General features: G+C 38.9%; 2 protein-coding genes across 6 annotated transcripts; both read right to left on the bottom strand.

Annotated features, from left to right (window-relative positions):
* Nucleotides 1–274: 274 nt before the first annotated feature.
* On the bottom strand, nucleotides 275–11,380 carry LOC106130649 (MICOS complex subunit Mic60). Its single transcript, XM_060950898.1, has 16 exons — nucleotides 11,336–11,380; nucleotides 10,395–10,591; nucleotides 9,746–9,933; nucleotides 9,092–9,237; nucleotides 8,573–8,699; nucleotides 7,812–7,975; nucleotides 6,559–6,690; nucleotides 5,685–5,757; nucleotides 4,788–4,891; nucleotides 4,367–4,477; nucleotides 3,552–3,669; nucleotides 3,192–3,329; nucleotides 2,399–2,502; nucleotides 1,733–1,834; nucleotides 811–899; nucleotides 275–452 (listed from the first exon to the last, which is right to left on the bottom strand). Exons 1-16 carry the CDS (start codon nucleotides 11,378–11,380, stop codon nucleotides 275–277), a joined length of 2,016 nt encoding a protein of 671 aa, XP_060806881.1.
* A 1,532-nt stretch (nucleotides 11,381–12,912) lies between these two features.
* On the bottom strand, nucleotides 12,913–27,895 carry LOC106130777 (MICOS complex subunit Mic60). 5 transcript variants are annotated; one of them, XM_060951019.1, is made up of 20 exons: nucleotides 27,745–27,895; nucleotides 27,024–27,202; nucleotides 26,462–26,618; nucleotides 25,581–25,671; nucleotides 25,044–25,115; nucleotides 24,325–24,494; nucleotides 23,704–23,830; nucleotides 23,007–23,170; nucleotides 22,383–22,508; nucleotides 21,793–21,865; nucleotides 21,200–21,288; nucleotides 18,900–19,010; nucleotides 18,445–18,562; nucleotides 17,689–17,823; nucleotides 16,782–16,885; nucleotides 16,042–16,143; nucleotides 15,680–15,765; nucleotides 14,791–14,977; nucleotides 13,496–13,514; nucleotides 12,913–13,297 (listed from the first exon to the last, which is right to left on the bottom strand). In XM_060951019.1, the coding sequence occupies exons 1-18, from the start codon at nucleotides 27,787–27,789 to the stop codon at nucleotides 14,800–14,802; spliced, it is 2,127 nt and encodes a 708-aa protein (XP_060807002.1). In that variant the 5' UTR covers nucleotides 27,790–27,895; the 3' UTR covers nucleotides 12,913–13,297; nucleotides 13,496–13,514; nucleotides 14,791–14,799. The 5 variants fall into 5 exon arrangements, with proteins under 5 accessions (XP_060807002.1, XP_060807004.1, XP_060807003.1 ...); XM_060951021.1 differs by lacking the exon at nucleotides 13,496–13,514 and adding an exon at nucleotides 14,594–14,615 and having other exon boundaries at nucleotides 14,794–14,977; XM_060951020.1 differs by lacking the exon at nucleotides 13,496–13,514 and having other exon boundaries at nucleotides 14,753–14,977.
* Nucleotides 27,896–27,963: the final 68 nt, after the last annotated feature.

Raw genomic sequence — 27,963 nt, 5'->3', positions numbered from 1 at the left:
GATTGATGTTAAAGATTAATGTTAAAGATTGATGTTAAAGATTGATGTTAAAGATTAATGTTAAAGATTGATGTTAAAGATTGAGTTAAAGATTGATGTTGAAAATTGATGTTGAAGATTGATGTTGAAGATTGATGTTGAAGATGGTGTTGAAGATTGATGTTCAAGATTGATGTTAAAGATTGATGTTGAAGATTGATGTTGAAGATTGACGTTGAATGTTATTGTTGAAGATTAACTTTAAAGATTGATATTGAAGATTGACACTAACAGCCTAAATGTTCTGGAGCCCTAGGGCTGCGGCATGCGCGACTATCGCCTCGGCCGCCTGCCTCGTCTCGAGGTGGTCCCGAGCGGCCTCGAACCACCACGCGGCGGCCGCCCGGGACGCGCCCTGCAAGGAGTCCACGTAACGCAACGCTAAGGCCAAGTTGCCGCGTTCTACCCAAAACCTGAAATAACTCTTACATTAATCCTGATATAACTCTTACATTAGTTAGTATTTATGACAAAGATTTCCTTCTAGAAACCCCTATAAGATTACTAAAAAAAAACCCTGTCCTTGTGGGACGATTACGTCCCAGCAGTCCCATTGCGACAAGTCATTCAAGATCAAGTAAAATCCGTTCAGTTGGCTAAAGCGGTGCGCCTTATGATAAATGGCGATGATGCAAAACCAAAGTATTCAGAGATCGTGAATGATTTAGAACTTACTCGTAATTTTATGTCGTAGACGCATAATTTTCCATTTGTCTTCATATACATATCTACAGTATGGATGACTAACCAAAAAAATTGAGACAATTGTACCTAGCTCTTTGCAACAAATCGAACGTATCCAAATCTTTGGAAGGCTCCGGCGGAGGCTTCTCAATCTCTGCGCGAGGGATTCCGGATAACTGAAACAACCAAACCAAATGGTTTCTACCAACGTTTTATGATAATTAATTACATTTTTAATTCAATAATTTTAATAGTCAATAATTTCAAACCTCAATTCTATCATTAATGACAAAATTTGGCTTAAGCCAAACAGCTGAACGTTGCCTATCAGTTTTTCGAGACTGTTGGCTCTATCTACCCCGCAAGAAACATATAGTCGTAACTATATGTATGTATGTTAAATTCAATTGAAATAAGATAAAGGAACTTTGTATGTTAAATTCAATTGAAATAAGATAAAGGAACTTCCTTAATGCTAATTCAATTGTATCAGTTACTGAATTGTTTGAATTTCGTCAAGTACAATACGCGCACTTAAACTTTTTCCGCATTAACATAACCATTAAAATTAACTTCTTTCTCCTGGCATTAGTCCCGGTTATATCCTCCCTACTCTGGAGAGAGTCCGGGGTGCGCCCTTGACCATGAACTCTGGATTGGATGAGACACGTTTTTACACGAAGCGACTGCCATCTGAGCCTTTGAATCATGATAACACATTGCCTGAATGTAGAGGTTTCCTCACGATGTTTTGTTTTCCATTACCAGTATGTACCTTTATTTAAAATTCACTCGAAAACAATTTTAGTTTACCTAACAGTTCCTCGACAATGGTTCCATATAAGGATCCAGATTTTTTACATACATATAATCACGTCTATATCCTTTGCCTGTTAGACAGAGCCAACAGTCTCGAAAAGACCAATAGGCCATGTCCAGCTGTTTGGCTTAATGAAAGAATTGAGCTTAGAGCAATTTGAAGGCTACCTTAACTGTGATACAAGATTACCTTCATAAAAAGAAATAAAGACTGCACGAATGACAGCAAGTAGACCGGCAGCGGCGCTCCGTCCGACTCCACCAGCGCCACCCTCATGGCCACCGTCTCCATCTGACACAAACACCTTCATTTATGTTATTTACCATATCTGATAGTAGTGCCTTGTAGTTTCCGGCATCAATAGAGAAAGTATTAGGACCAAGAATCTGTTTCTCATTCATCATCATCGCTTCAGCCGTAGGACGTCCACTGCTGAATATAGGCCTCTCCCAATGACTTCCACCTCGCTCTGTTGGAAGCGACCTGCATCCAACGTTTCTCCGCGGACTTCACACATCATCATCATCACCAGATCATCGGTCCATCATCTCGCGGGGGGCCGTCCTACGCTGCGCTTTCTGGTAATGTGGGCTGCGCATTGCCACCACAGTTTTCTGACCAGAGCTGCTTTGTAGGTTACTTTCGTTCGTCTACTAATCTCCTCATTCCTGATTCGATCTGGCAGACTACAGCTAAAAAGCTAAATTTTCGTCGAATTTCAATGTTTAATTTGCATACGAAATTACATTGCATTTTCCTAGCAGACATGTCCAAAAATTAAAGTCTATCAGTCGTGGCTACCTGGGTTATTTTTAAGGTGTAGTGGTGGAGTGATAATAAGAATAAAGTATTTACTTGTTTGTATCTAGTTTTGAGAATATTTTCAGGGACGAGTCCGTTCTCCCGTACCGACTGCGGTATCGCTTTCAGTACGGTTTGCATCAGTTTGTCTTCTTTACCTGTCAAATGTTACATTTGCGTTTTATAAAGTTGTTTTTTTTTTTAATTTCAACTGATCAAATAATACAAATACTCTTTCTGTTGGATCTGACGGAATGTCTTCCCTTTGTGGCAGTCTACTCCGAAACTTTGCCAATCCACATCTTTTAACAAACTTTATGGAAACTGATCCAACCATTCATTCAATTATGAATGTTTTTGAATGCTGGTTTAGTAACTCAAAAAAGGGCAGTATTATTAACGGGTAAGATTGTGAAATCATTTAATTTATTTAGGATTTGGACAATAGGACAACATTATTTTGATGAGCTGATCATTCTGCTGAGCATAGCGTTTCAGCCTTTTGAGACTGTATGCACTCTCTACCTCATAAGGAAAAAAAATATTTTTATGTTTCTTCTCCCGTCGTTAGTTCCGGTTACATCCTCACCGGAGAGGAGCCGGGGTGCACCTTCTTCACTTCATCCAGGATTGAATGACCCAGCTTTTTACACGAAGCGACTCACATCGTAACTCCGCAACCTTTGCAGGGGAACCTTACCCGTTTACCAATTAATTGCCTGAATGTTTCCTGACGATGTTTTCACACACCATTTGTGTGTTCTATGTAAATGGTCTAAAGTAGCTAAATGAGATTTTGTACAAGATTTATGTTTTCCAAATAAAATAAAATAAACAATGGTCTTACTAGACGCCCTCTCAATGGCTTTGATCTCTCTGTCCACTTTAACGACAGGGCCTCCTTTCTTGGTCGCAGCCAGGAGTGCCGAGCCCGCCATCCATAACTCTTGAGCCCTTTTCGTCTCGCGTTCTACTCTTAGACGCTCTGGAAACATTTTCATATATGCGTACATCTAATGTTTCCATGTTCTTGTTAGAAATGCATTCATTTATATTTCTAAAGATGGACCTAGAGATGATTTTTCTCGGTGTAGATAGATATCTTTAAAGTACCAGACTAAAAAACCATGATGCCAAAATCCTGCCTATTTAAAATACTAAAACCAAGAAGATGGTGAATATAAAAAATCTACTGTATGAAACTTACCTCTCAGTTTATCTTCGACAAGTTTCAACTTGTTCTCCATTTCTTTGAGTTGAAGCGCGAAATTCTTCATCTCCGAGGCAACTTTTTCAGCCACCATTTTGTTCAAGGTCACTAAGCTCTGTGTTTCAAATAGGTACTTAATTACTTTGACAATAACCAAGACTGACGCTCTTACAGTGAGGGAAATCATCGTGAGGAATCTCCTGAATGAACAGGTTTCCACACGTTTTCCCTCACTGTTGGATATGTCATCATCATCTAATATGGTTCCTGGGCAAAGGCTGCAGAGATCAGACGGGAGTAGCTTCATGTAGAACCCTGCCTTAACCAGGATAATGGTAATAGAACCCCGGGCTCCACGTAACAGAGGTGACGAAAGAACTTGGACTTATTTCAGAATCGTCATGATGGACCGGTGTCCCCGAAAGACCAGCGTCGGAGTCTTGTAAAATGCCCCGACACAAGCTGAGTGGACTTCGGATTAGTGTTACAATTTAGGCAACTGTTAATTTTACTTTGACTAAATACTTTAGTGTAACATACATATTTGTGTGATGCTAATAAACTTTTATTCATTCATTCGTTTAAGAATGTTGATGATATGGACGAGTGTGTACTGTTACTGTTTAGTCCAAAATATGGGCTTATTCACCCAGACATAACTAACAGGTTAGTTCTGTATCACTAGTTTTTAGGGTCCCTACACTTTTGTAGGGACACTAAAAACTCGTTAGGTGAGGGATTTTGTAGGGAGTCATGAAAGAGTGCTCCCATAACTCCCGGAAGGTTGTTAGAGTCGAAACAACACGCCTTACCTCTTTCTCCTTCTGCGCCAGTTTTACTTTAGTAGTTTCTTCATGCTTATCCGCTTGCTTTTTTAACGCATCTTTCAAAGCCTTTGCATTTGCCGTCTGCTGGTCGTAGAGCTGAATAAAAGACGTAAATAAATTCGGGATATTAAATTCTTTCTCTGTCTCAAGTGTCGCGTCAAATGACAGTTCACGACCTGGTATTTGAGCTACTAAAATTACGCGCATAATCTATTTCCCACAATGTGATGTAGTCCATTCCAAAAGTACTTTATTTTGTAAATAACTAGGTTATGGGCTAGCAAGCGATTTGAATCTCAATTCCATCATAAAGCCATACAGCTGAACTTGGCCTTTCAGTCTTTTCAAGCCTGTTGGCTCTGTCCACCCCGTACGGGAAAAAGACGTTATTGTATATAATAAATACCCGTTTAGCAAACTCTCTATCCATTTCCTTTCTCAGTTTATATACACCCGCCGCCACGTTCTTTTCTCTCGCTCTAACCACCTTTTCATTGTCAGCAGGCAATGCTGTGAAATAGCAAAAGAAAATTGATAAAAATAATCAAATATTTTTCTCCTGTTATTCCCCCATAAAGATTTCAAGAATAAAAGAAGAATATGGTCTAAAGGTATATCACAGTTTTTTTTTCTTCGAAAGTGCTATTTCCTTATAATAATTCTTACTATTTCCTTGTAATTTCTTAGGTATACCTACTAATGTTCTTATTAGTATACCTAATAATAAATATTTAAATATAAGAAATATTTTCGTTTTCAAATCGAATACGCTATGCTAAACCGTCAACCGCCGTAGTATGGCACGCGCGACGCCGCCATTATCGCGCATAACACTATCGCGGTCCCGTTTCACGTCATAATAAAAAGCGAAATAGCGATAGTTTATCGCTCGATAAAAACGGCCACGTGCGTGGAATGCTGCGGAGGCTAGTCAAATTAGTTTAATCTATTTGAAAGCTTACTCGAAAACACTTCGCAAAATAAGTGTGAAAGGATATATTATATAATACACTAGCTGTGCCCGCGACTTCGTCCGCGTGGTATAATTATTTAGGACATCATTGAAGCCCTCAAGGATGAATAATGTTTCCCGTTTTTTTTTTACATTTCCCATTATTTCTTTGCTCCTTATAGTTGCAGCGTGATGTTATATAGCCTAAAGTCTTCCTCGATAAATGGTCTATTTAACGCAAAAATAATTTTTCAATTCAAACCAGTAGTTCCTGAGATAAGCGTGTTCAAAGTAACAAACAAACAAACAAATAAACAAACAAAGATGTGGAGGCAAGACCACGTCACTCACTTGCCATTCCGCGGTCCACTCTGTGTTCCATTTGCTCATTCCCTTCTGCTATGGCCGCTTCCAGTTGTTTTAACTAAAATAATAAATAAATTAGGGACTTATCCATGCATTTAACGTATGATTGCGGTAAGAAAAAACATTCCGGCAACTGGATGTATAACCATGACAAGCAATGTCCGCAAAGGTTCAAAAGTAGATGAGAGATCCAAGAGATTTACTCATTTAGGATATATCTTTTAGGGATAAGCATGTAACATCTTCGTCTTCATCGTCACTTACCATCAGGTGAGATGGAAGACTAAGATAAAAGACAAATACCTTATCCAATATTGAATAAAAAAAACATGATCCAATAATTGATAAAGAATCCCTGAAGCGGAAATCAGATGGAAGTCGCTTCGTATAAAAACCTAACTTACCTACTGCAGAATCGTGGTCACAACTTCTCGTAACCGTAAACGGGACTGATTTCACCACCGTCCTACCAACATTCTGGTTTTACAAGCCAACTCACAGGAGTGGGCTACTTTCTATAACAGCGCACTCTTTATTGACTCCCTACATAAATGAATGAATAAAACATACATACATACATATGGTCACGTCTATATGGCTCCTCTGCGGGGTAAACAGAGCCAACAGTCTTGAAAAGACTGAATGGCCACGTTCAGCTATTTGGCTTAATGATAGAATTGAGATTCAAATAGTGACAGGTTGCAAGCCCATCGCCTTAAAAAGAATCCCAAGTTTGTAAGCCTATCCCTTAATCGCCTTTTACGACATCCATGGGAAAGAGATGGAGTGGTCCTATTATTTTTTTATATTAGTGCCGGGAACCACACATGAATAAATAAAACTTCATAAAATTTCTTACGTATCTGTACGTGTGAAACAAGAGGATGTCTGGATCTCCCACCATCTTGGCTGCTGGTTTTGGAGATTTGAAGTCCACACCTGGGACCAGGGTGGCTATCTCCTCGGTGTACGTGAGCACAAACTCTTCCACCTGTGTTATAATATCGATGGAAAGAAAGAAATTATGAATTGGTGCACTAAACAGTGATCCAGTGTCGTTTTATACATACATACATATAGTCAGTCACGTCTATATCCCTTACGGGGTGCACACAGCTAATAATCCCGAAAAGACTGAATGGCCACGTTCAGCTGCTCGGCTTAATGATGGAATTGAGATCCAAATAGTGACAGGTTGCTAGCCCATCGCCTAAAAAATAGGATCGCAATTTTATAAGCCTATCCCTTGGTCGACATCCATGGGAAAGAGATGGAGTGGTCCCATTCTTTTTTGTATTGGTGCCGGGAACCACACGGCACGTCGTTTTATCGGGATCGAATATTTATTGGTTAAGTTCCCACTTCAAAGGTTGAGGAGGTAAGACGGGAATTGTTTTATATAAAAACCTGACTTACTAAATCCGGGATTATGGTCAAGGGCTCCTCCTTTATAGATATTGTAACCGGGACTAGCGTCAAGAGGAAGAAGTAAATACAGTACCGTGTGGTTCCCGACACTATAGGACCATTGAATAATACAGAACTAAAGGGGCTGTAATGACATTTTGGAGATGAGAGCAAACACGGGTGCAGCGTACTGCTCCGATGATTCAACTCGTATAACCGGAAGGTTGGCAGAACTGTGGGTGGTGGTGGAATAGAATCATTTCATCTCTTTTTTATGTTGAAAGAGGCTTCACATAATTATGCACGATTAAGGGAATAAACACTTAATTTAGTACAACAATATTCAATTTAGGTTCTAATACGTAGATTTAAACTCTGTGGCGGTTCATTCGTCTAATTTTTTTTTGTCCTATTTTAGTTACGCATACTATTTTTTGGCATAATTGGTTTTGGCATACTTTTTCAACAGGCATAAATATAGTTTAGACTAATTTATTTTTTGCGTGGAGCAGATATAGTGTAATGCGCTATAAGGCGAGTACTTCTTAGGTTAGGTTATGTTAATAGTGTATGCTTAAAGAAATATGCCTAAAAAGTTATGCCAAATAATATTATGCGTAACAATTATTAGGCTAAACAAACGTATGCCATGTAAAATTATGACACAAAATTTTATGCTAATAGATAGAGAACCACTGTAAATACCCGCGACAAAAGCCCATCCAAAGCCACACTCTTATCGTTCTGCCACTGGTACTCTGCGTCTGCTATCTTTATCTTATCACGGAAGTCGTCTAGAATGACTTGAGTGCAGTCCTTCTCCGCTTTGGTGGCTTTCAACCCGCATTCGAAATAGCGAGTGACTTGCTCTGTAGATATACGAGATCATGACAAAATTGGACAAAACATTTAAAACTATGTACCTTTCTACGTTGCGAGTTGGAGCCTTGAGAATCTTAGTTGGTTATGAAATGGGAAGGTCTAAAAGAATGTATCATGATTAAATTTGAGATGTTTTTGGGAAAGGACAAGAGTATTCTTAATCTAATTAATTTTAGATGAAGCAAAAAATTAAGATCACTTATTTGGTAAGTAGTAGTGCATCACGTTTCATTTTAACATAGATTTCACTTGAGGACCTGGTTTGTAGGATCAGGATCTGAACCGATGGGGTCAGAATTGGGTACCAACAACGAGGAAGTTCATGATCAGGACTGGCACACACGCCAATCTCTGGAAGGCTTTGGACCGTGCTGCCCTCAATCGGGAGACTGATTAGACTGGTACGGGACCATATTTTAAAACAAGCTAGAAATGAGAAAATATTGTGTCACAGAGACGTCGTTGCCTTCAAACGGCAGTCGCTTCCTGTAATTTACTAAGTCAGTCAGTTCTGGGTTCCTCATTATGCGCATCCTCATTATCACAAACGCTAGAAAAAAACACTTTGAAGTGAATTTTCTAACCAAGTTTGACTGTCGTTGCTTCGATATTATCAAAAGAGGTCTGCACAAGATCTTCTCTCTCGGTCTTATACTCGTTCAGCTTGGCCAGGCAGTCTATACTGAAGTCTTTCATTGCTTCTTCCACTTCCTGCAATATTTAGGAAATTATACTTGCTTTGTTTATCCGCGTTCAATCCTTTTTTTACGCCCTATTTAATAATTTAGTCAAAAGGCTGACTGTTCAGTATATGAATCATTTTTAGTGCTAAGTCCTAATTGCTTTTTACAATTTATGAACTGGCGAAAACTAAGCCAATCGTGACCGTTTGTTGAAGTTATCCAAATCGTATCCTACGATCTGTAAAGCGTGTTTGAGGACTAAAAGGCACTGAAGAGTCATCGATACTCTCTAGTTTGGGCACCTCCTCTGAACTGGCCAGTTCTCTTGGTTATAATACGGTGACGTATAGAAACTTGCCACACTTCAATTCGCTTTCATTCAAACCCTTGGCTAAATCCTTTTTGCATATATTAGCTTACCTTATTATAGAAAGCACAAGCATCTCTAGCAGTGATGAGGTTGTGAATGATGGCTTCACTGTACTCCTTCAGGCATCTTTCCACGTCGCAGATGTCCACGCTCCCGGGGGGCGGGACTATATCACAGATCTCGCCATTTTCAGAACCTGGTTGCCATCATAATTTAAAAAAAAAACTATATAAATGTTCGATGTTTTATTTTTTATCGAATTAATGGCTTCCAACTATAGAATGAAACGTCTATTGCCCATTCATCAGAAGCTCATCAACCTACCCAAATTCAGAGCAAAATTACCGCTTTTACCTAGTCATAAAGTTCCATGAAAGGTAACTTGACTTGCGGTTTGGTATTGCATCCTCAGTTGATTCAAAATACACTGATTCAAGTTATTGTAGTGAAATTCTCAAAAGGTAGGAATAGAGGTCGCGTGCACGAAATCGCCGGCAATAGCAAGTAGCATAATTGATATCTTTATTTTACCTGAATCCAAGGCTTTCAGCTCTTCTTCTGTTGGCACAGTTACTAAAATGATAAAACAAATGTAGCTGAGAATAAATTAAGACATAAGAAATATAACACTTTTTTTTAAAGAGCAGAGCAGAGAAAAAGATCTTCTGGTACACGATTACTAGAATCTACCAATTTAAACTAACCCACAGGCTTCCCGTCCAAACTGCACTCCTTCGGCCTCTTATCGTCTACCTTCTTCCCACTTTTAACATCATTAATGAGTTTCATCACAAACTCCTTGTATGTCATGTTCTCTTGGTACAAAACAGCTATGAAGTCGTCAAACCATGGCGCGTTCAGAGATAGCCAATCGCGAACTTGTGGCGATTTCCTGAAATAGATTATCTTTATTTGTTTACATACATACATACATATAATCACGTCTATATCCCTTGCGGGGTAGACAGAGCCTACAGTCTTTTAAAGACTGATAGGCCACGTTTAGCTATTTGGCTTTAAGATAGGATTCAAACATCCATGGGAAAGAGATGGAGTGGTCCTATTCTTTGTTGTATTGGTGCCGGGAACCACACGGCACTTATTTGTTTACTTTTTTCTTTTATGTCCGGCGTCGACGTAGCAGCATGTGCATCATCATACCGCTACCGTGCACAGGTAGGTGCACGCCTCATAGGCTGGACAGCTGATCGTGGCCTTTCAGTCTTTTCAAGACTGTTGGTTGGCTCAGTCTACCCCGCGGCGGCAGAGGGGGGTAGGTTCTGCTGGAATGTATGTGTAGTAGGGGAAGTGTGTAATGCTAGTTTTTTTTGATATATCTACAAACAAACTTACTGGGCGAAAACAGCGAATCCTCCAGTCAGTACCATCAATGCTATCGTACTCCAAAGCAGGCGTTGATCGGGAGGAGGGGGAGGTGGCGGCGGCGGTGGAGGGGGGCAGGTCTCGCGCTCAGCTGGGCTGTACTTCTTGTGGAGAGGGGGAATATGGGTGACGCTGGCTGCTTGGATTTCGATGGGGTGACGGCGGTACTGCGGAAGTAAACTTGGTTACTTTATGTTTATGTGTTTCTTACCCATAGTATACTTATTATTTGTCCTTTTAGTTGAAATGAAGACTTAACAAAATCTTGACAGATTTTATTTTGTTATACTTATAAGAATTCCTTGCCAAATACTGTAAGAGGTGTACTACTACCGTTGTTTTTTTGGCGTAAATAAATAAATAAATGTTTTATCGTGTAAGTGGCCAACCCTGGTGTTACATTTTTCAGACCGCCTAAAGGCATTTGACATGGCTTAACGATCGCCATCTGGACTGCCATTGACTACAAGAAGCAATTTTGGAAATCTAGATTAACGACTTTGCGTACATTAATTATGACAACAGCCCAAAAATCTAAGGGTTCGACATCTTAGCCCGTTTTTTCAACCCTTTTTTTAAAGATTTGAGTGAGCTTGACATCAATCTGCCTGGTGATAAGCAAGATGAGGCCTTAGTAGGTGCATACAAGCTCAAACAGTGCCTATTCAGTCTTGCCTTGAAAATCCTAACCTAATAAAGTGTTATTCTTAACCGCCTTCGAACATTGCTTGATACTATTTTATAGGTTCTATTTCCATTATGGATTTATCTGAACTGCGATAATAAAGCCTGAAAAACAAATTATATCGCTATTTTACGGTAGATATGGTAATAACAGTATCAGCAACCTGAATTTGTCAATTTGTATGGTAAATAATTAATTGCTACTAGACTATGCGATAGGTACTCACCAATATAGTTCTGGCGTTCAGTGCCAAATTTGTTATCCTGAACATATTTTTCTGAATTCACTGTTTACAAACTTGTTTAGCATGCTTATTTTTGAATTATTCTTTGTCATATTGTGACAGATCGTCATGGAGATTTCTTTTTTTATTTAACATGAAAAACTATGGAAAAACCAGCATCATAAATACAGACCGCCAATTGTAAAACAGTAAGTGCCCGTATAACAAAATGTAATACTCAGGTTCAATTATACCGCACAGAGCTATGCACTTTATTTTGATTGCTTACCTATTTCCTTGTGGTGAGGAAAAACATAACAAGAATCTAGCAAAATTAGGAAACTTGGGTATATAGATAACCATGACCTTCAGACGGCAGCTTCGTGTAAAAACTTGAACTACCTTCCATTCTTCGAAAAAATATATATGGGCAAAAAACAAAGCTTATTATTATAAGTAAAGGAATAAAACTAAAACATTGAAATAAAAAACATCTTTTAATTTAAATTACATACGTTTTATTGTTATATTTACATAAATTACTAAAATTAAGAATCGTGGTATTGTTTCGCTGGCACTATAATTTAACATCCAGATAAATGCGAGCATATTATTAAAAAAAAAACAACTAAATTGTCTAGTGTCTGGAAGTTCTACTATTTCGTAGCGATTTTTATCATTTCCTATTTTTTCTTAACCATTTCTGTTTTTCATTTTTTATTAAACAACGGAATTAAAAGTTTAAACAAAAACATATTACAAATAACATATTCAATACCAAAAACATAACCTCAAAATAAATTTAACTTTAACTATAAATTATAAGTAAATTGGACTTTATGTGCGGTAACAAACAGTTCACATTTGCATAATAACAAAAAATAAACTACAGGACTGTAGTCGTGTCCCAAATTATAAGGGCTCATTCAGACGTAAACTTTCGAATCTTGAAAACCGTTAGTATATTTTTTAAACATAACGATAGAAGACAATTTCCCATGTGAACGATTCCTTTATCAAATTCAGAGTAATTTTTCTTCTGACAAATCTATAATTACGAAAATCTAATTTATTACAATTGCAAAACAATTCATTTCATTTCATCTAAATAAATGGTTTAAAAATTAGGAAAAGAAAATTTATTTTATTACTTTTTCGTTTTTCTCTTTAAAAATGTGTTACGTTATATTCATAAATTAAAACTTTTCCCTTTTTTGTGCTTTATGGTAAAGTTAGCTGCAAATTATTTTCTTTAATCATGTACTATTTTATCATACAAATCGGAATAAACGATTCCAATTTCTGTGTAATTTATAATACACTTTATTACTGTGCAATAGAGATAACAAGAAAATTAAATAATTATTTTTTCATAAATTCGGTTTTAGTTTCGTCAGAAAGGAAAATAACTCTTGTGCACAAGCCTTTAGCGTGAAATTTCATATTGCTTTCGAACCAGCGAAGGCGTTAATCGATTGATAGTTTTAATCGACTCACACTTGTCGAATACCACATAACAGGCTAAAATATATAACGTTATATAATCGAAGCTCTTTATTTAGTTAAAAAAAATTAAAACAATGTGGGTTGCACCATTTCACTATAACGATAACTAAACCGTTACACGTAATCATTTCCTCGGTTAAGCAATATAAAAAAAAAACAGCGTTAGAATCAAAACTATAAGCAAACTATAAAATGGTTGTAATTCGTCTCAGCTTATTCGTTCCAACCTTGGGAGGCGATGGTAACCGCTTCTCATCAGAAAAGCCGCATGTTGGTGTCATGTGAATGTTGAGACGTCATTAGTTAATGTAAACCTATAATAACGTGTTTGCACCCGAAAATCTATTTATATTCAATAAATAACGTGTAAATAAAGAGCATCAATTATACTAATCAAGGCGTTACTAACGCGTCACAGTTCGTTTCGGCTATACATGTATGTCCGTGATTTTTCCCAACCTGAAACAAAATAACCCATCTTAATTAAGTGAAATATTTTCATTTTATTACTACAACCAAATAAGAGTTACATTTTTAAGTACAAAAGGTTCAGATAGGAGTCGCTATCTGTAATTGCCTAAAGGTGCGTACAGATTACGTAACAATGTTGTATAACTTACTTAGTGCCGTGTGATTCGACCATCGACGCTCTATTACCTCACGTGGTGCCTGATGCCTCACAACTCACTAGAGATGCAGCAGTTGAATCGGTAAGGTGCCCCCTTACCTATTCGACCACCGACGCTCTATTACCTCACGTGGCGCCTCCACCCAGCCCACTAGAGATGCAGCAGTCGAATCGGTAAGGTGCCCCTTACCGATTCGACTGACGCTCTATTACCTCACGTGGTGCCTGACGCCCCCCAGCCCACTAGAGATGCAGCAGTCGAATCGGTAAGGTGCCATTTACCGATTCGACTGACGCTCTATTACCTCACGTGGTGCCTGACGCCCCCCAGCCCACTAGAGATGCAGCAGTCGAATCGGTAAGGTGCCCCTTACCGATTCGACTGACGCTCTATTACCTCACGTGGTGCCTGACGCCCCCCAGCCCACTAGAGATGCAGCAGTCGAATCGGTAAGGTGCCATTTACCGATTCGACTGACGCTCTATTACCTCACGTGGTGCCTGACGCCCCCCAGCCCACTAGAGATGCAGCAGTCGAATCGGTAAGGTGCCATTTACCGATTCAACTGACGCTCTATTACCTCACGTGGCGCCTCCACCCAGCCCACTAGAGATGCAGCAGTCGAATCGGTAAGGTGCCCCCTTACCTATTCCACCACCGACGCTCTATTACCTCACGTGGTGCCTCCACCCAGCCCACTAGAGATGCAGCAGTCGAATCGGTAAGGTGCCCCCTTACCTATTCCACCACCGACGCTCTATTACCTCACGTGGTGCCTCCACCCAGCCCACTAGAGATGCAGCAGTCGAATCGGTAAGGTGCCCCCTTACCTATTCCACCACCGACGCTCTATTACCTCACGTGGTGCCTCCACCCAGCCCACTAGAGATGCAGCAGTCGAATCGGTAAGGTGCCCCCTTACCTATTCCACCACCGACGCTCTATTACCTCACGTGGTGCCTCCACCCAGCCCACTAGAGATGCAGCAGTCGAATCGGTAAGGTGCCCCCTTACCGATTCGACTGTCGCTCTATTACCTCACGTGGTGCCTCCACCCAGCCCACTAGAGATGCAGCAGTCGAATCGGTAAGGTGCCCCCTTACCGATTCGACTGTCGCTCTATTACCTCACGTGGTGCCTGATGCCCCACAGCGCACTAAAGATGCAGCAGTCGAATCGGTAAGGTGCCCCCTTACCGATTCGACTGACGCTCTATTACCTCACGTGGTGCCTCCACCCAGCCCACTAGAGATGCAGCAGTCGAATCGGTAAGGTGCCCCCTTACCGATTCGACTGTCGCTCTATTACCTCACGCGGTGCCGCCCCCCAGCCCTAGAGGTGCAGCAGCGCCGCGACCGAAGCGTGCGCCATGACCGCCTCGGCCGCCTGCCGCACCTCCAGGTGCCTCCGGGCCGCGGACACCCAGCCGGCGGCCGCCGCCCGCGGGGCGCCCTGCAGCAGGTTCATGTAGCGGACGGCTGACGTCAGGTTCCCGTGGTCCATGTGGTACCTGGTGACGGAGGTAAACAAGAGGAGTTATTTGCGAGGATAAAATTCCATACGAAACAGTTATTGAAATTCGACTCGACCGGACTCACACAATCCATGGTCCATGTCCAAAATCAAAAAATCATAACCAATCATAGTCAAAAAGTATGGTCAAAGACGCACCCTGGGCTCCCCTTAAAAATAAAAGGAACAGCGACCAGAACATACACCAAGAGTATAACGATGTACGATTATACATGTTGAAGCATATCTTTAACCAATAACATACATACATATGGTCACGTCTATATCCCTTGCGGGGTAGACAGAACCAACAGTCTTAAAAAGACTGAATGGCCACGTTCAGCTATTTGGCTTAATGATAGAATTGAGATTCAAATAGCGACAGGTTGCCAACCCATCGCCTAAAAAGAATACCAAGTTTGTAAGCCTATCCCTTAGTCGCCTTTTACAACATCCATGGGAAAGAAATGGAGTGGTCTTGGTATTGGTACCGGGAACCACACGGCACAAACCAAGCAAACTGAAATATTATGGTAGAATCGGCCCCCTTATTCATAAAGGTTATCAAATCCTTTCTTCTCTTTCGTTTTAACACAGCAGATAACATAAAAGATAAAAAGGAAAAATAACATCAAAATTCACGAATAAGCCCTACGGTCCATCTGATGATGACAAAAGGAGGAAATAGTTGAAACCTTACCTCGCCCTCAGGATGATATCGTGGGTGTCTAAGTTGGAAAAATCCACTGGAAGGTTGTCCAGTTCATCTTGAGGGATCTCTGCAAACTGAGACAAAAATACTTATGTATGTAAGTATGTAATATCTTTATTATTCAAAAATTAACACAGTTACAAGAAATAGTACATAGTTATAAAAGAAATAAATAACTTGAAATGGCGGACTTATCCCATGAAGGGATATCTTCCAGTCAACCATATATGTAATAATGTCCTTGTAATAAGGTCGTTATTTTATTGAGTTTTCATACGATTTGATTCCCAATCGATTGAGCTATTCTATTAAAGTGTTAATACTGTAAACGAAAATAAACAATGTCTTACCTTCTGGAAGAGAAGTTTGGACTGCAACCACGAGAGGAAATAGATAGGCAGAGAGGCCCCCTCGCGACCGACTAAGGCTACCTTCATTGCTGTTTTTTCCAACTGAAAAGAAATTATATATAAATATATATATACGGGACAATATATATACGGGACAAATTACACTGATTGAGTTAGCCTCGAAGTAAGTCCGAAACTTGTGTTAACTAACTCAACGATACTATATTTTATAATAAATACTTATATAGATAAACATAAAACATCCAAGACCCAGGACAATCAGAAAAAGTTCTTTTCTCATCATGCCTTGACCGGGATTCGAACCCGGGACCTCCGGTGTCACAGACAAGCGTACTACCGCTGAGCCACAGTGGCCGTCAAATTGTCTCGTTGTCTCATTTTACAATAATAATAGTTAAAAAAAAACTAATCTATGTAATGTCCATGCTTTCATACTAACATAACAAATGTGAAATTATGTTATGCTTTTACGGCTTAACTTCTGAACCAATTCTGGTGAAAATTTGTGTGAATATAATTAATCACATGTATCATCAATAAGGTAAAAAGTAGGCTACTTTTTTTTGAACTCCTGTAAATTTTTTTTTAAAAGTTTTAAAAAGAAGCCGTAATTCATCACAAAAGCTGTTGTTTACAAATCAAAATGAGAATCGCAGTTATTCGTACTGTGTACAAATAAAAAAAAACTATTCTTAAATCAGTAAAAGGCAGTCACTTACCACATCGAATTTGTCTCGTAGAGCTTTCTCCGTGGCCACTCCCTTCTCACGAACCTCATTCGGTATGCCCTTCAGCACCGTTTGTACTAATTTGTCGCCTTTGCCTGCGTAAATAAGATACGCATTTATACTTATTGTAATTTTTAACAAGGTGACATAGACATTGTATCATGTAGACAATATGCATTCGTCCACGACTTAGATTTAAGAGATCTATCACTATTTGGAAATTGACGTCCGATGAAAATGCTGCAGTGTAGTTTGTTCCGCCGCATCTTCTACACATGGTAGCACGCTTTGGAAACGGTGGTAGTTGTAATAGTGGTAGGTGTAAGAACACACCAAGTAGACCCCGTCTTTTTGTGTAGTAGACCCCGTCTTTTTGTGTAGTAGACCCCCTCTTTTTGTGTAGTAGACCCCGTCTTTTTGTGTAGACGACCCCGTCTTTTTGTGTAGTAGACCCCGTCTTTTTGTGTAGTAGACCCCGTCTTTTTGTGTAGTGACCCCGTCTTTTTGTGTAGTAGACCCCGTCTTTTTGTGTAGTAGACCCCGTCTTTTTGCGTAGTAGACCCCGTCTTTTTGTGTAGTAGACCCCGTCTTTTTGCGTAGTAGACCCCGTCTTTTTGTGTAGTAGACCCCGTCTTTTTGCGTAGTAGACCCCGTCTTTTTGCGTAGTAGACCCCGTCTTTTTGCGTAGTAGACCCCGACTTTTTGTGTAGTAGACCCCGTCTTTTTGTGTAGTAGACCCCGTCTTTTTGTGTAGTAGACCCCGTCTTTTTGCGTAGTAGACCCCGTCTTTTTGCGTAGTAGACCCCGTCTTTTTGGGTAGTAGACCCCGTCTTTTTGTGCAGTAGACCCCGTCTTTTTGTGTAGTAGACCCCGTCTTTTTGGGGTCAAGGGCACTCACCAGCGTCCTCCAGCGCCTTGAGCTCGCTGTCCACCTTGGCCTGCGGCTGCGGCCTGCGGGTGGCGGCCAGCAGCGCCTCGCCCGCCGCCCACAGCGACTGCGAGCGGCGGGCTTCCGCTTCCGCCTTCGCGCGCTCTGTAACAAGGGTACATACTATAAGAGATCTATATTTGTAAATTGACGTTCGGTGAAAATGCTGCAGTGTAGTTTGTTACGCCGCTTCTTCTGCATATGACCTTTGGAAGCGGTAGTAGTTATAATTAGATTTAAGTGATGTGACGTCAATAAGTGATACCTTGGATCCAACTTTGAAAATAAATCTATTCTATTCTAATCATCAACGTCAAATAAGAAACTACCAACAGGTTTAAGACTAACCTGTAACACCTGAAAATCTCTTCTTCTACCTAGTTTTAGTCCCAGTTATATCCTCAAAAGTTTTGAAAGGAACCCATGGTATACCTTTGACCATGGATCCTGGATTGGGTGAGTCAGGTTTTTACACGAAGCGACTCCCGTCTGACCTCCGCAACCTTTGCAGGGAAACCTAACCCGTGTTAGGTACCCGATAGATCATGGTTACACATCTAGTTGTCTGAATGTGCAGGTTTGCTAAAGATGTTTTCTCTCACCACAAGAGCATCGGTTAATATTCAAATTACAGTACTTCAAAATAGCCCTTTTTACATGGCCGAGGCGGGATTCGAACCGGTGCCTTTTCGGGTCAGCAAGAGCTATAGAGATATAAAAGCTCACGTTTCAAAGTCTGCTCGATGGCCTTCAGTTTCCCCGCCATGGCGGCTAACTCCTTCTTGAACACAACACGCTCTTTCTCAACTTGTTCGGACACGGAACGGGCGTATTTGGCCATAACCTGAAAATAATCAAAACTCGTAAGGGTTGAATGCCGTGTGGTTTCCGGCACTTTAGAATAGAAACCGTAACCATATCTTTACCATGGATCTTGTAAATGGCGACTAAGGAATAGGCTTATAAACTTGCGATTTCTCTTGTAGGCGATGGGCTAACAATGTGTCTATTGAATATCAATAACATGATTAAGCCATACACCTGAACGTGGTCTTTCAGTATTGTCAAGACTGTTGGCTCTATCTACCCCACAAGGGATATAGACGTGACTATATGTATGTATTTTTGTCAGAGTAAAGAGTATGAAGGGGAATAGTCAGAAAGAGAGCTGTTAATCTTACCTCCTTCTCTTTTCTATTGAGTTTGTCTTGTAGCACCTCTTGTTGAATCTCGACCTGCTTTTTCAATTCTTCCTTCAATTTCCTGTTTGCCTCGGCTTGTACCTCAAGGCTCTGTGAATGGAATATTAAAATGTTATGTAATCTCAATTCCATCATTAAACTAATACAGCTCAACGTGGAATTTCATTTATTCAAGATTATTGGCTCTGTCTACCCCGCAAGGGATATGAGCGTGATTACATTTATGTAAAACATACTATGTCACGTATCGCTAGTCAGTTGTACTGCCTTTTCAATTTGTGTTGGAGAAGCGGCCGAGTACCAAAAGATTGGTGTAAGGCTGTTATCGTGCCACTTTACAAAGGAAAAGGGTCACAGCTGGACTGCAAAAATTATCGTGGTATAAGCCTGCTTAGCGTCGTCGGCAAATTGTATGCTAAGGTATTGATTAATAGAGTCAGGAATGAAACTGATGACAAAATATGGGATGCTCAAGCGGGATTTCGAAAGGGAATGAGATGTACTGATCAGGTCTTTTCCTTGCGGTGCATAGCCGAAAAGTTTTTGGCCAAGAGTCAAAAAGTCTATTGCACATTCGTAGATCTGGAAAAGGCCTATGACAGAGTTGAGAGGAATGAATTGTGGTCAGCACTTTCTATGCATGGGGTGAGCAGTCTCTTAATACGAGCACTGAAATCCTTATATGAGGATTCGAGTGCTTGTGTCAGGATAAACGGAGCGCACACTGAGTGGTTTAAGATTGAGAAAGGCGTTAGGCAAGGATGTGTTGCGTCACCGTGGCTGTTCAACCTATTTATGGATAGCTGTTTGACAGATTTGAAAGAGTCTAAAAGTGGATTAAGGATGAATGAGTTACTCGTCAAATGTCTGCTCTATGCCGACGATCAGGTTATACTGGCGTCATCAGCGGAGGAGTTACAGGAGATGGTAAACTGTATGCATGAAGCTTTAAAAGAGAAAGGAATGAAAGTGAACGTAAGTAAAACTAAAACACTGGTTTTTGAAATGGAGAAAGAAATGACAGCATGTAATATTTTGATTGGAGGAGAAAAAGTGGAGCAAGTGAAAGAGTTTGTATATCTAGGATCAAAGTTTACATCAGATGGCAAGTATGATAGTGATATTGAAAGGAGAGTGAACGCGGGGAACATGGTGAATGGAGCTTTGCATGCCTTTATGAGCAGTCAGAAACTATCCAAAAAGGCTCGACTGGCTGTGCACAGGGGCGTGTTGGTCCCGACATTAATGTATGGGAGTGAAAGTTGGGTATGGCAAAAGAAGCATGAAAGCAGAATAAATGCAGTGGAAATGAGAGCGTTAAGGAGTATGATGGGTGTGAAATTGAGTGACAGGATAAGGAACAGCGTGATAAGGGAATGTTGTGATGTGAAAGAAGATGTAGTTACAGGAATAGAAAAGGGTATGTTAAGATGGTTCGGTCATGTGGAGAGGATGAATGAAAGCAGGTTGACTAAGCAGATATACAAGGAGAGTGTGGAGGGAAAGGTCGGAGTGGGAAGACCTAGACGAACGTATCTTGATCAAATTAAGGACGTCCTGGTAAAGGGTCAGGTCAAAAGTACCCGAAACCGCCGAGCTTGTATGAAGAGAGTTATGAATGTGGACGAAGCGAAAGAAGTATGCAGAGATCGTGGCAAGTGGAAAGAGGTAGTCTCTGCCTACCCCTCCGGGAAAGAGGCGTGATTTTATGTATGTATGTATGTATGTATGTCACGTATCTCGTTTACAACTGAACCATATATATTTACCAATTCTTTATCATCTATTTCTTTCTAACTTTCACCTACATTATTGTCCGATTTGTGTACAAATTGTAAAATATAAATATACAAGTACCCGGTTGACCGAGCTTTGCTCGGTCTACCAAAGATGGCGCTGATATAGTTTCTTAAAACGCGGTTTTTAAAATGTTTATATATCTTGGGAACCGAGCTTTTCTCGAACCTAGGATTACCTTGATAAATCAATTACTTGAGCCGAGAAGCCCCTAATCTGTAACTTTCATGAAAACCGTTGGAACCGTTTCCGAGATCCTGATTATATATATACAAGAATTGCTCGTTTAAATATATTAGATATAAATATATATCTATGCATGTTTTTTTTTTAAGATTGTAAAATAGACCTAAACCTTGGCATGTAGGTTCGTTATGTGACATAGGGGACCAACAAGACTGGATTTTTCGAATTTTAGGAAATCAACGGTATTCAACTCTTCACATATTATAAGTGGACACTCGCATAAAATACAAACATACCTTTTTTTGGAATTCATTCTCTTTTATGTGTCTCTCTTTCTTGATGATATCTTCTACTTTTGCTTCTATGATGGCTTTTTCTTCGTGACCTGCAAGAGTTGAAAAGTTTAAATTTTATTCTATCACAAAATTATAAAGAGCTCTCATTCCCATTGGAATTACCAAAAAGGCCTTATCCTATATTAGAATGTGGGTTTGCAACTATATGCATACCAAATTTCATTCAAATCGGTCCAACGGTTTAGCTGTGAAAGCGGAACAGACAAACAGACTTTCGCATTTATATAATTAGTAAGGGATTAAACCCAAAAGTCTGAGCAATATTAAAAGACGGCCAGAAATTAAAACGGCAGTACATGAAGTAATAATTTTTCCGTGATTATACAGCTATGACCTACATAATATGTATGAACAAAAATATAATTCTTAATCAGATAACAAGCACACATAGAAATTCTTATATATTGTCTATCTTTCTCACACTTATTAAATTTATAATTTCATCCTGCTTTCACAAAGATTAAATGGACTGTAGTTGAGATCGTATATGTATTAAAGGAGCAAGAAACGTTCGTGAAATTATCTTTACTCACATTCAATAGCTCTATTGATCTTCAACTCTCGCACAGTCTCCAATTCAGCTAGCTGGCTTTGCAGATATTGAATCTGAAACCAAATTTCAAGTGTCAATTTCATATTTCAAGTATAGACATGAAATGTAATGTGTAGACAAGAAAGAGATGGAGTGGAACTATTATTTTCAGCAACTGAACATGGCCTTTCGGTCTTTTTTCGTTGGCCCCGTCTACCCCGCAAGGGATATAGACGTGACTATATGTATGTATCAATATTTTGTTAAGTATAAAAGATATGCGTTATAGAAGATGCTTTATTGTTAATCTAGTAACGAATAAAAAAGGTTTATACTTCTTAAGATTTTATGATAGATGTGCTAGCACCCTGACACATAAGCTATAAAAAGGCTTTCATAGTGGCATCGTCCTTCCTTATCCGCGCTTAGTCACTTAATTATTACTAATTTCATTGGAATTTCATCATCAGAAATTAGTAATCATTAAATGACGAGTTACTAATCAATTCGTTTCTTTTAACTTCTCACACTTTTCCTTAGTAAAAAAAAATACTAAATATGTCACTCTGCTATTAAGTGTGCGTAACATACCCTTTTGAGAGCATACAGCAGAAGTAAATCAGTGTCGCCCCTCAGGTCCAATTTCCTAGTGGTTAGGTCGATGCCTGGGAACAGCGATTGCAACTCATCCTTGAACATCGTTCTGGCGGCTTGTACCTAGAAATTAAATTAAAGATTTTATAGAATAGAATAGATTTATTTTCAAAATTGGACACTAGGTATCACTTATTGACGTCACATCACTTAAATCTAATTATAATTACTAACGCTTTCAAAACACAGGTGTAGAAGATGCGGCGAAACAAACTACACTACGCAGCATTTTCACCGGGCGTCAATTTACAAATATAGATCTCTTCAATCTAAACCGTGGACGTATATATAATTGTAGCTCGATATATACATATAAGCAACTCCCGTCTGACCTCCCCAACCTTTGCAGGGGCACCTTATCCGTATCGGATCGATCATGGTTACACATCCAGTTGCCTGAATGTGCAGGTTTCCTCACGATGTTTCTCGCCGTAAAAGGATAGGTTAGTATTCAAACTAATGTACGTATGTGCCTTTTTTCACACACATTTTAACCGGACCTTACCGTGGTGGTGGCGGTGAGATAAAATCCCTGAAAAAATACTCTCTTCTGAAACTAACCTTGTTCCAATACTTGTCAGCAACGACAGACCTCTCGAACTCCGCTTGGTAAGCTTCTTCGGCATTGGCTAAATCGTTTCTGAACTGTTTGATGTAACGTAATGTCTGAGCTATAGACTCGGGGGGCGCTTGAACACCAGATTTGATCAGGCGGTCCAGGGTATCTGAGAAAGATAGAAACATACATACATATGGTCACGTCTATATCCCTTGCGGGGTAGACAGAGCCAACAGTCTTGAAAAGACTGAATGGCCACGTTCAGCTATTTGGCTTAATGATAGAAAGATAGAAAGGTTTGTTAAATAAAAATAATTTGGGTCATACATAAATATAATCACGTCTATATATCCCTTGCAGGGTAGACAATCTTCAAAAGACTGATAGGCCACATTCAGCTTTTAATAGCTTATATAGGCTTAATGATAAAATTGAGACATTCTCTTACGACAACCATGGAATGGTCCTTTCTCAAAGTGTACATTTATATGAAAAAGGCATTGTTGATTAAATTTGATTTTTTTCTTTCTATCTCTTAAGTTCTTTAATAGATATATTATATTCTCTCTTCATATATGCGTATGCCTAGTTATAACCTCCTGGGGTGAGTTGTAGCCTCCTACGGGTCTGGGATCCGCCTATCAGATATTCACACTGATTAAACCCACAAAAAAAAAAGAGATAAATATTGTGTCTTACCCAATGCACACTTGGCCTTAGTAGATCCCTCCCTGGCCTTGGCATAAGCGAGTTTCCGCTCATTCTGAGCACCAGCCAGGACACCAAGAAGCTTTTTATCAAAATCCTCGATCGGAGACTCCATGAACTGAAAAATTTATAATAACGTTATACTTTTCAAGGTGTCAAAAAGCACCATTTTTAGCAACAGGGAATTCACAGCTGAACGTCGTCTCTCACTTCGTGCAAGTTGTTGTTGGCTCTGTCTACCCCATAAGGGATAATAACGTTATTACAGGTTCTATGTTGATATTCATAAGCAAATGTCAAAGTTGTTACTCAGATTCTGAAATTAGGACCTGATTTATTATCTCCTTGCCATTAAATAAAAGCTGGCTAACTTTTATCATTAATTTCACTCACCAACTTAATTTTGTTTTTAAAAATCAAAACATAGGGAAAGCTAATAAACATAGGATTCTTCTTGTAGGCGATGGGCTAGTGCCTTGTCAGTATTCAAATCTCAATTTCAACATTAAGCCATACAGTTAAACATAGCCTTTCAGTCTTTTGGCTCTGTCTACCCTGCAAGGGATATAGACGTGGTTAAGTGTATGTATGTACATAGGTAATAATATTTACCTCATATAGAGCTTTATTATATTGTGCGCAGTGTTTTGTCGCCACTTTATAATTGTCTATGGCTATTTTGGTGTTCTCATGCATTTCCTGCTCCAATTCGATCATATCCTTGGTGATCTTTATTACCGGCGGCTCCACTGGGTCGCACTTCTCAGTTTGGATTAGCGTAGCTGAAAATATTTTAATATAATATAATGATCACTCTTAAATATAGTTTATTCTGAAAATTTCCACATAAATCTCCAAAATCTTATTATAGGATATTATAGAAACTGACTGACTGCCTTATGAATGAATGATTGACTAACATATCAATGGAAAACCCAAATTTTGGTCTAGGGGCACTGAGAGAGGATTTCCCGATATTCCCGCGGGATGGGAAATTATCCGAAACTTTATGTGCAGCGCGGGCAGTGCCGCGGGCGTACTCCAACATAACTTTTTGCCTAAAATTTAATCATTTCTTGAACCAGATAAAATTTAATTTTTGAGTTCCATTTGAAGAAATGAAGATTCCTTTTTGAAATGGTAAGTCACAGAAAATTAGTTGCATAATATAATTTGGATTAAATTCATATGACAATTATTAAGCGATATGACAGATCCTAAAATAATGAATAAAAATTTTTAAATTTTTTAATTCGCAAAAACAAAAACAGCTCATTCATAATCGTCATTCAGAGAAGGGCTACTGAAATTTAAAAAAAAAATGGACTAACCAGATGTTTCAATCTCGGGTGTCTCATATTTCTGCTCTTCTACATACAAAGGTTTAAACGGCGGAGGCGGCACTGTTAGGTAAGACATAATTATGTTATTAGTGCAATGAAGCAATGTTGCCAACATGATATAAAGCACAGATAAACTAGTAACATGTGTATTCCTGCATACAAACTTAAATAATACACTAATTACCATAAATAAGGATACAAGAACTTTTTTATGCCATGGGCTAGCAACCTACCACTATTTAAATCTCAAATCGATAATTCAGCCATTCAGCAGAATGTTGCCTTTCAGTCTTTTCTATCCTTTTTTTAGTATAAGTGGGCTTCAGTTTGTCTGTGCTTTAAAATTAATTGATTGAATGTTATTTTATTAATAAACAAATTGATGTTATCTACATAATTCTTGTTTGATTGTTGTGATAGAAATGTGCTCCTATGATTATGTACAAATTAAAATGAATGAATGAAATAAATTAAAATTATTTTAACGTTAGGAAACTGACACCGTTCTGGACAAAGTTTACATACATTCGTAGTCTTTTCTCTTGAACGCCTCTGCTGCATCCTTGTCCAAATCCTGTTCGGGTCTTGTTTGAAATTGCATGGGAGTGACACCTTCCTGGAAACAAGAATGATCAACAAATAGTAGTATAGTTTGTACAGTGACTGCATATGCAGTATATGTAATTAAAAACCTTAATCTATTCCTTATCTTTGGGCAGAACAATAAATAAATAAGGACATACAAAATTCAGATGCCAATTAGGAATAGAAAGCCCGCCTTTGAAATGAACTACTGTTTTTAATTTGTAATGTGCTCCTTTATTGAACATTTTCTTGCTTACTTACAAATATCACGTCTTTATATGTTATAAGGTAGAAACAAACAACAGTCATAATCACAACACAGGCCATATTAAGTTGGTAGGCTTACTATTGAATTTGAGTTTTGGAATTGAGACGAACTGTTGCCCATGACTTTTACAAATCCATAGACTGTTTGAAGGTAATAGATTTATTTTTTTATTTTTACACATTAATATGTGAATAGAACATGCTGAACATGTTGAACAACTTTTGTTAGTGCTGTGTGGTTTCCAGCACTTAAGAATAGAATCCACTCCAACCACTGTCACAATTTGAATCTCAATTCCAAATGAAGCCATACAGCTGAATGTGGACTTTGTCTTTTCAAGACTGTTGGCTTTGCCTACCTTGCAAGTAATATAAACATGTCTTTATGTATGTATGTATGTATGTATGTATGTATGTAGGACACTGACTGAACAAACCTTCAACACACCGCCCAAACTGCTGGCTCTAGAATTTTGAAATTTGACATATAGGTTCTTCACATGCTCTAGTGTAGTAATGCTGTTCCTATCAGATAATGGCATAGTGCACCTTACCTTGCCAAACATGAAATTGGTGACTGCTGTCACAGCCTTGTTGGCTTGGGCCACAGTAAACTTCCAGTATGTTGTGTTCTCCTGGTACACCACGGCTATGACGTCGTTAGCCCAAGGGGCATTCGATTCTAACCAGTTTCTTGTATCTGGGGAGGACCTGGAAAAAATATTGTAAATATGTTTAACTCAATGATTAAATCAAAATCAAATATTTAAATCAACAAAATTCTCTAACTGCCATATAGATTAAACAAACATAGCTAAGCATTTTGTTTTTGTATGTAATTATTACATTAAGTAAAATTAAAAATTAAAATCTTATTCCATTTGTGTGGCAAGTCCTCTTTCTTATTGAAGAATTCACCTTTGCCCTGAGACAAACAACCAAGCCATCACAGATTATTAAGCTGTATTGTCAATTATTTGTTATTAATTCATCTCCAAAATGAGGTGCTAGAAAGTCTCTGTAAATCTGGACTGAAACAACCTATTTAAGTCCATATTGGCCAACAATAAAAAAGGTAAAGTGGTTATTGATGGAAATCAAAAATAAAAAACATACTTGGCATAGACGACAGCTGCGCCCGTAAGTACCGCCGCACTTATTGTGCCCCATAAGAGCTTTCTAGACTTCGGCGGCACCGGGACCTGATGCTGACATTTCTCGTTGCCGGCATTACGCCGGGGCGCACGCATCACTACAAGGGCGGCGCACGAGCCATCGCCAAGCTGTTTCCTCACCTAAAAGCCATGTAGAATATTTGTAAGTTGTTATTAAAACATATCATGCATCCATAATGAACCTACTGAATTTCGCTCTGACAAATTTGTGGTCATTCGAAATATTTTTTAAGTTTTATAAAATTAAATCACTTGTAAACCATAAAACAGTCATAATGCTAATGGTGTTTATACAGTTTAATTATCAAAACAACAATAAATCAAGAACTGTAATTTCATAATTTTCATTGATGTTTTACGTGAAGGTTGTGAATGTTTGAAACATTTGTAGGTTATTTGGATAAGTGACGTCCGAAGATTGTTATGTAAGGGACAACAATAAAAGGTTTATGTACATAATAATGAAGAGATGAACTTAAAAAAGCGCTTATTTCTCTATATTGTAATTAAAGATATGAATTTCGAGAAAATATGTCAATAAAACCAGCAAAACATAAACCTCCTAATGAGATTTGAAAGAGACCTGTATAAAGTTTAACACAAATAAGTAACAGATTAGAAGGGACTATATAGTAAATATAAACAGGGAAGTAAATACATACCAAAACCAAGTTTGCATAGTTTAAACTGTTTGTAAATTTGTACATTTTCGGGAATGAATCTCTTTCGGTATTTCCACTTGGGCTGTCAAAAATCAGAGACTAAAGAGGCATATTGGCGAACAAAGATTAAAGATAGAGCCATTGTCGACTAGTGCATGAGCTACGCAATCAAGTCGAGATAAAATGCAGAAATAATCGTCTGACAATTCGAGTGATCTG

The sequence above is a fragment of the Amyelois transitella genome, chromosome 23 (genome assembly GCF_032362555.1).
Source record: "Amyelois transitella isolate CPQ chromosome 23, ilAmyTran1.1, whole genome shotgun sequence".
Lineage (NCBI taxonomy): Eukaryota > Metazoa > Arthropoda > Insecta > Lepidoptera > Pyralidae > Amyelois > Amyelois transitella.
Note: the sequence above shows the minus strand (reverse complement) of the source record. Positions and strands in the feature narration are given on the sequence as shown.

Bases quoted from the DNA above. Each gene is read 5' to 3' on its own strand.
- LOC106130777 (XM_060951020.1), bottom strand. From the start codon at position 27,789: ATGTACAAATTTACAAACAGTTTAAACTATGCAAACTTGGTTTTG. The intron at 21,866-22,382 runs GTATGTTACGCA...ATTTGGTTTCAG, and splicing joins TGCTGTATGCTCTCAAAAGG to ATTCAATATCTGCAAAGCCA. The intron at 17,824-18,444 runs GTGAGCTTTTAT...CCCTTGTTACAG, and splicing joins CATCGAGCAGACTTTGAAAC to AGCGCGCGAAGGCGGAAGCG.
- LOC106130649 (XM_060950898.1), bottom strand. From the start codon at position 11,380: ATGTTCAGGATAACAAATTTGGCACTGAACGCCAGAACTATATTG. The intron at 9,934-10,394 runs GTAAGTTTGTTT...AATCTATTTCAG, and splicing joins GGATTCGCTGTTTTCGCCCA to GAAATCGCCACAAGTTCGCG. The intron at 1,835-2,398 runs GTAAATACTTTA...TGTTTGTGTCAG, and splicing joins TCAAAACTAGATACAAACAA to ATGGAGACGGTGGCCATGAG.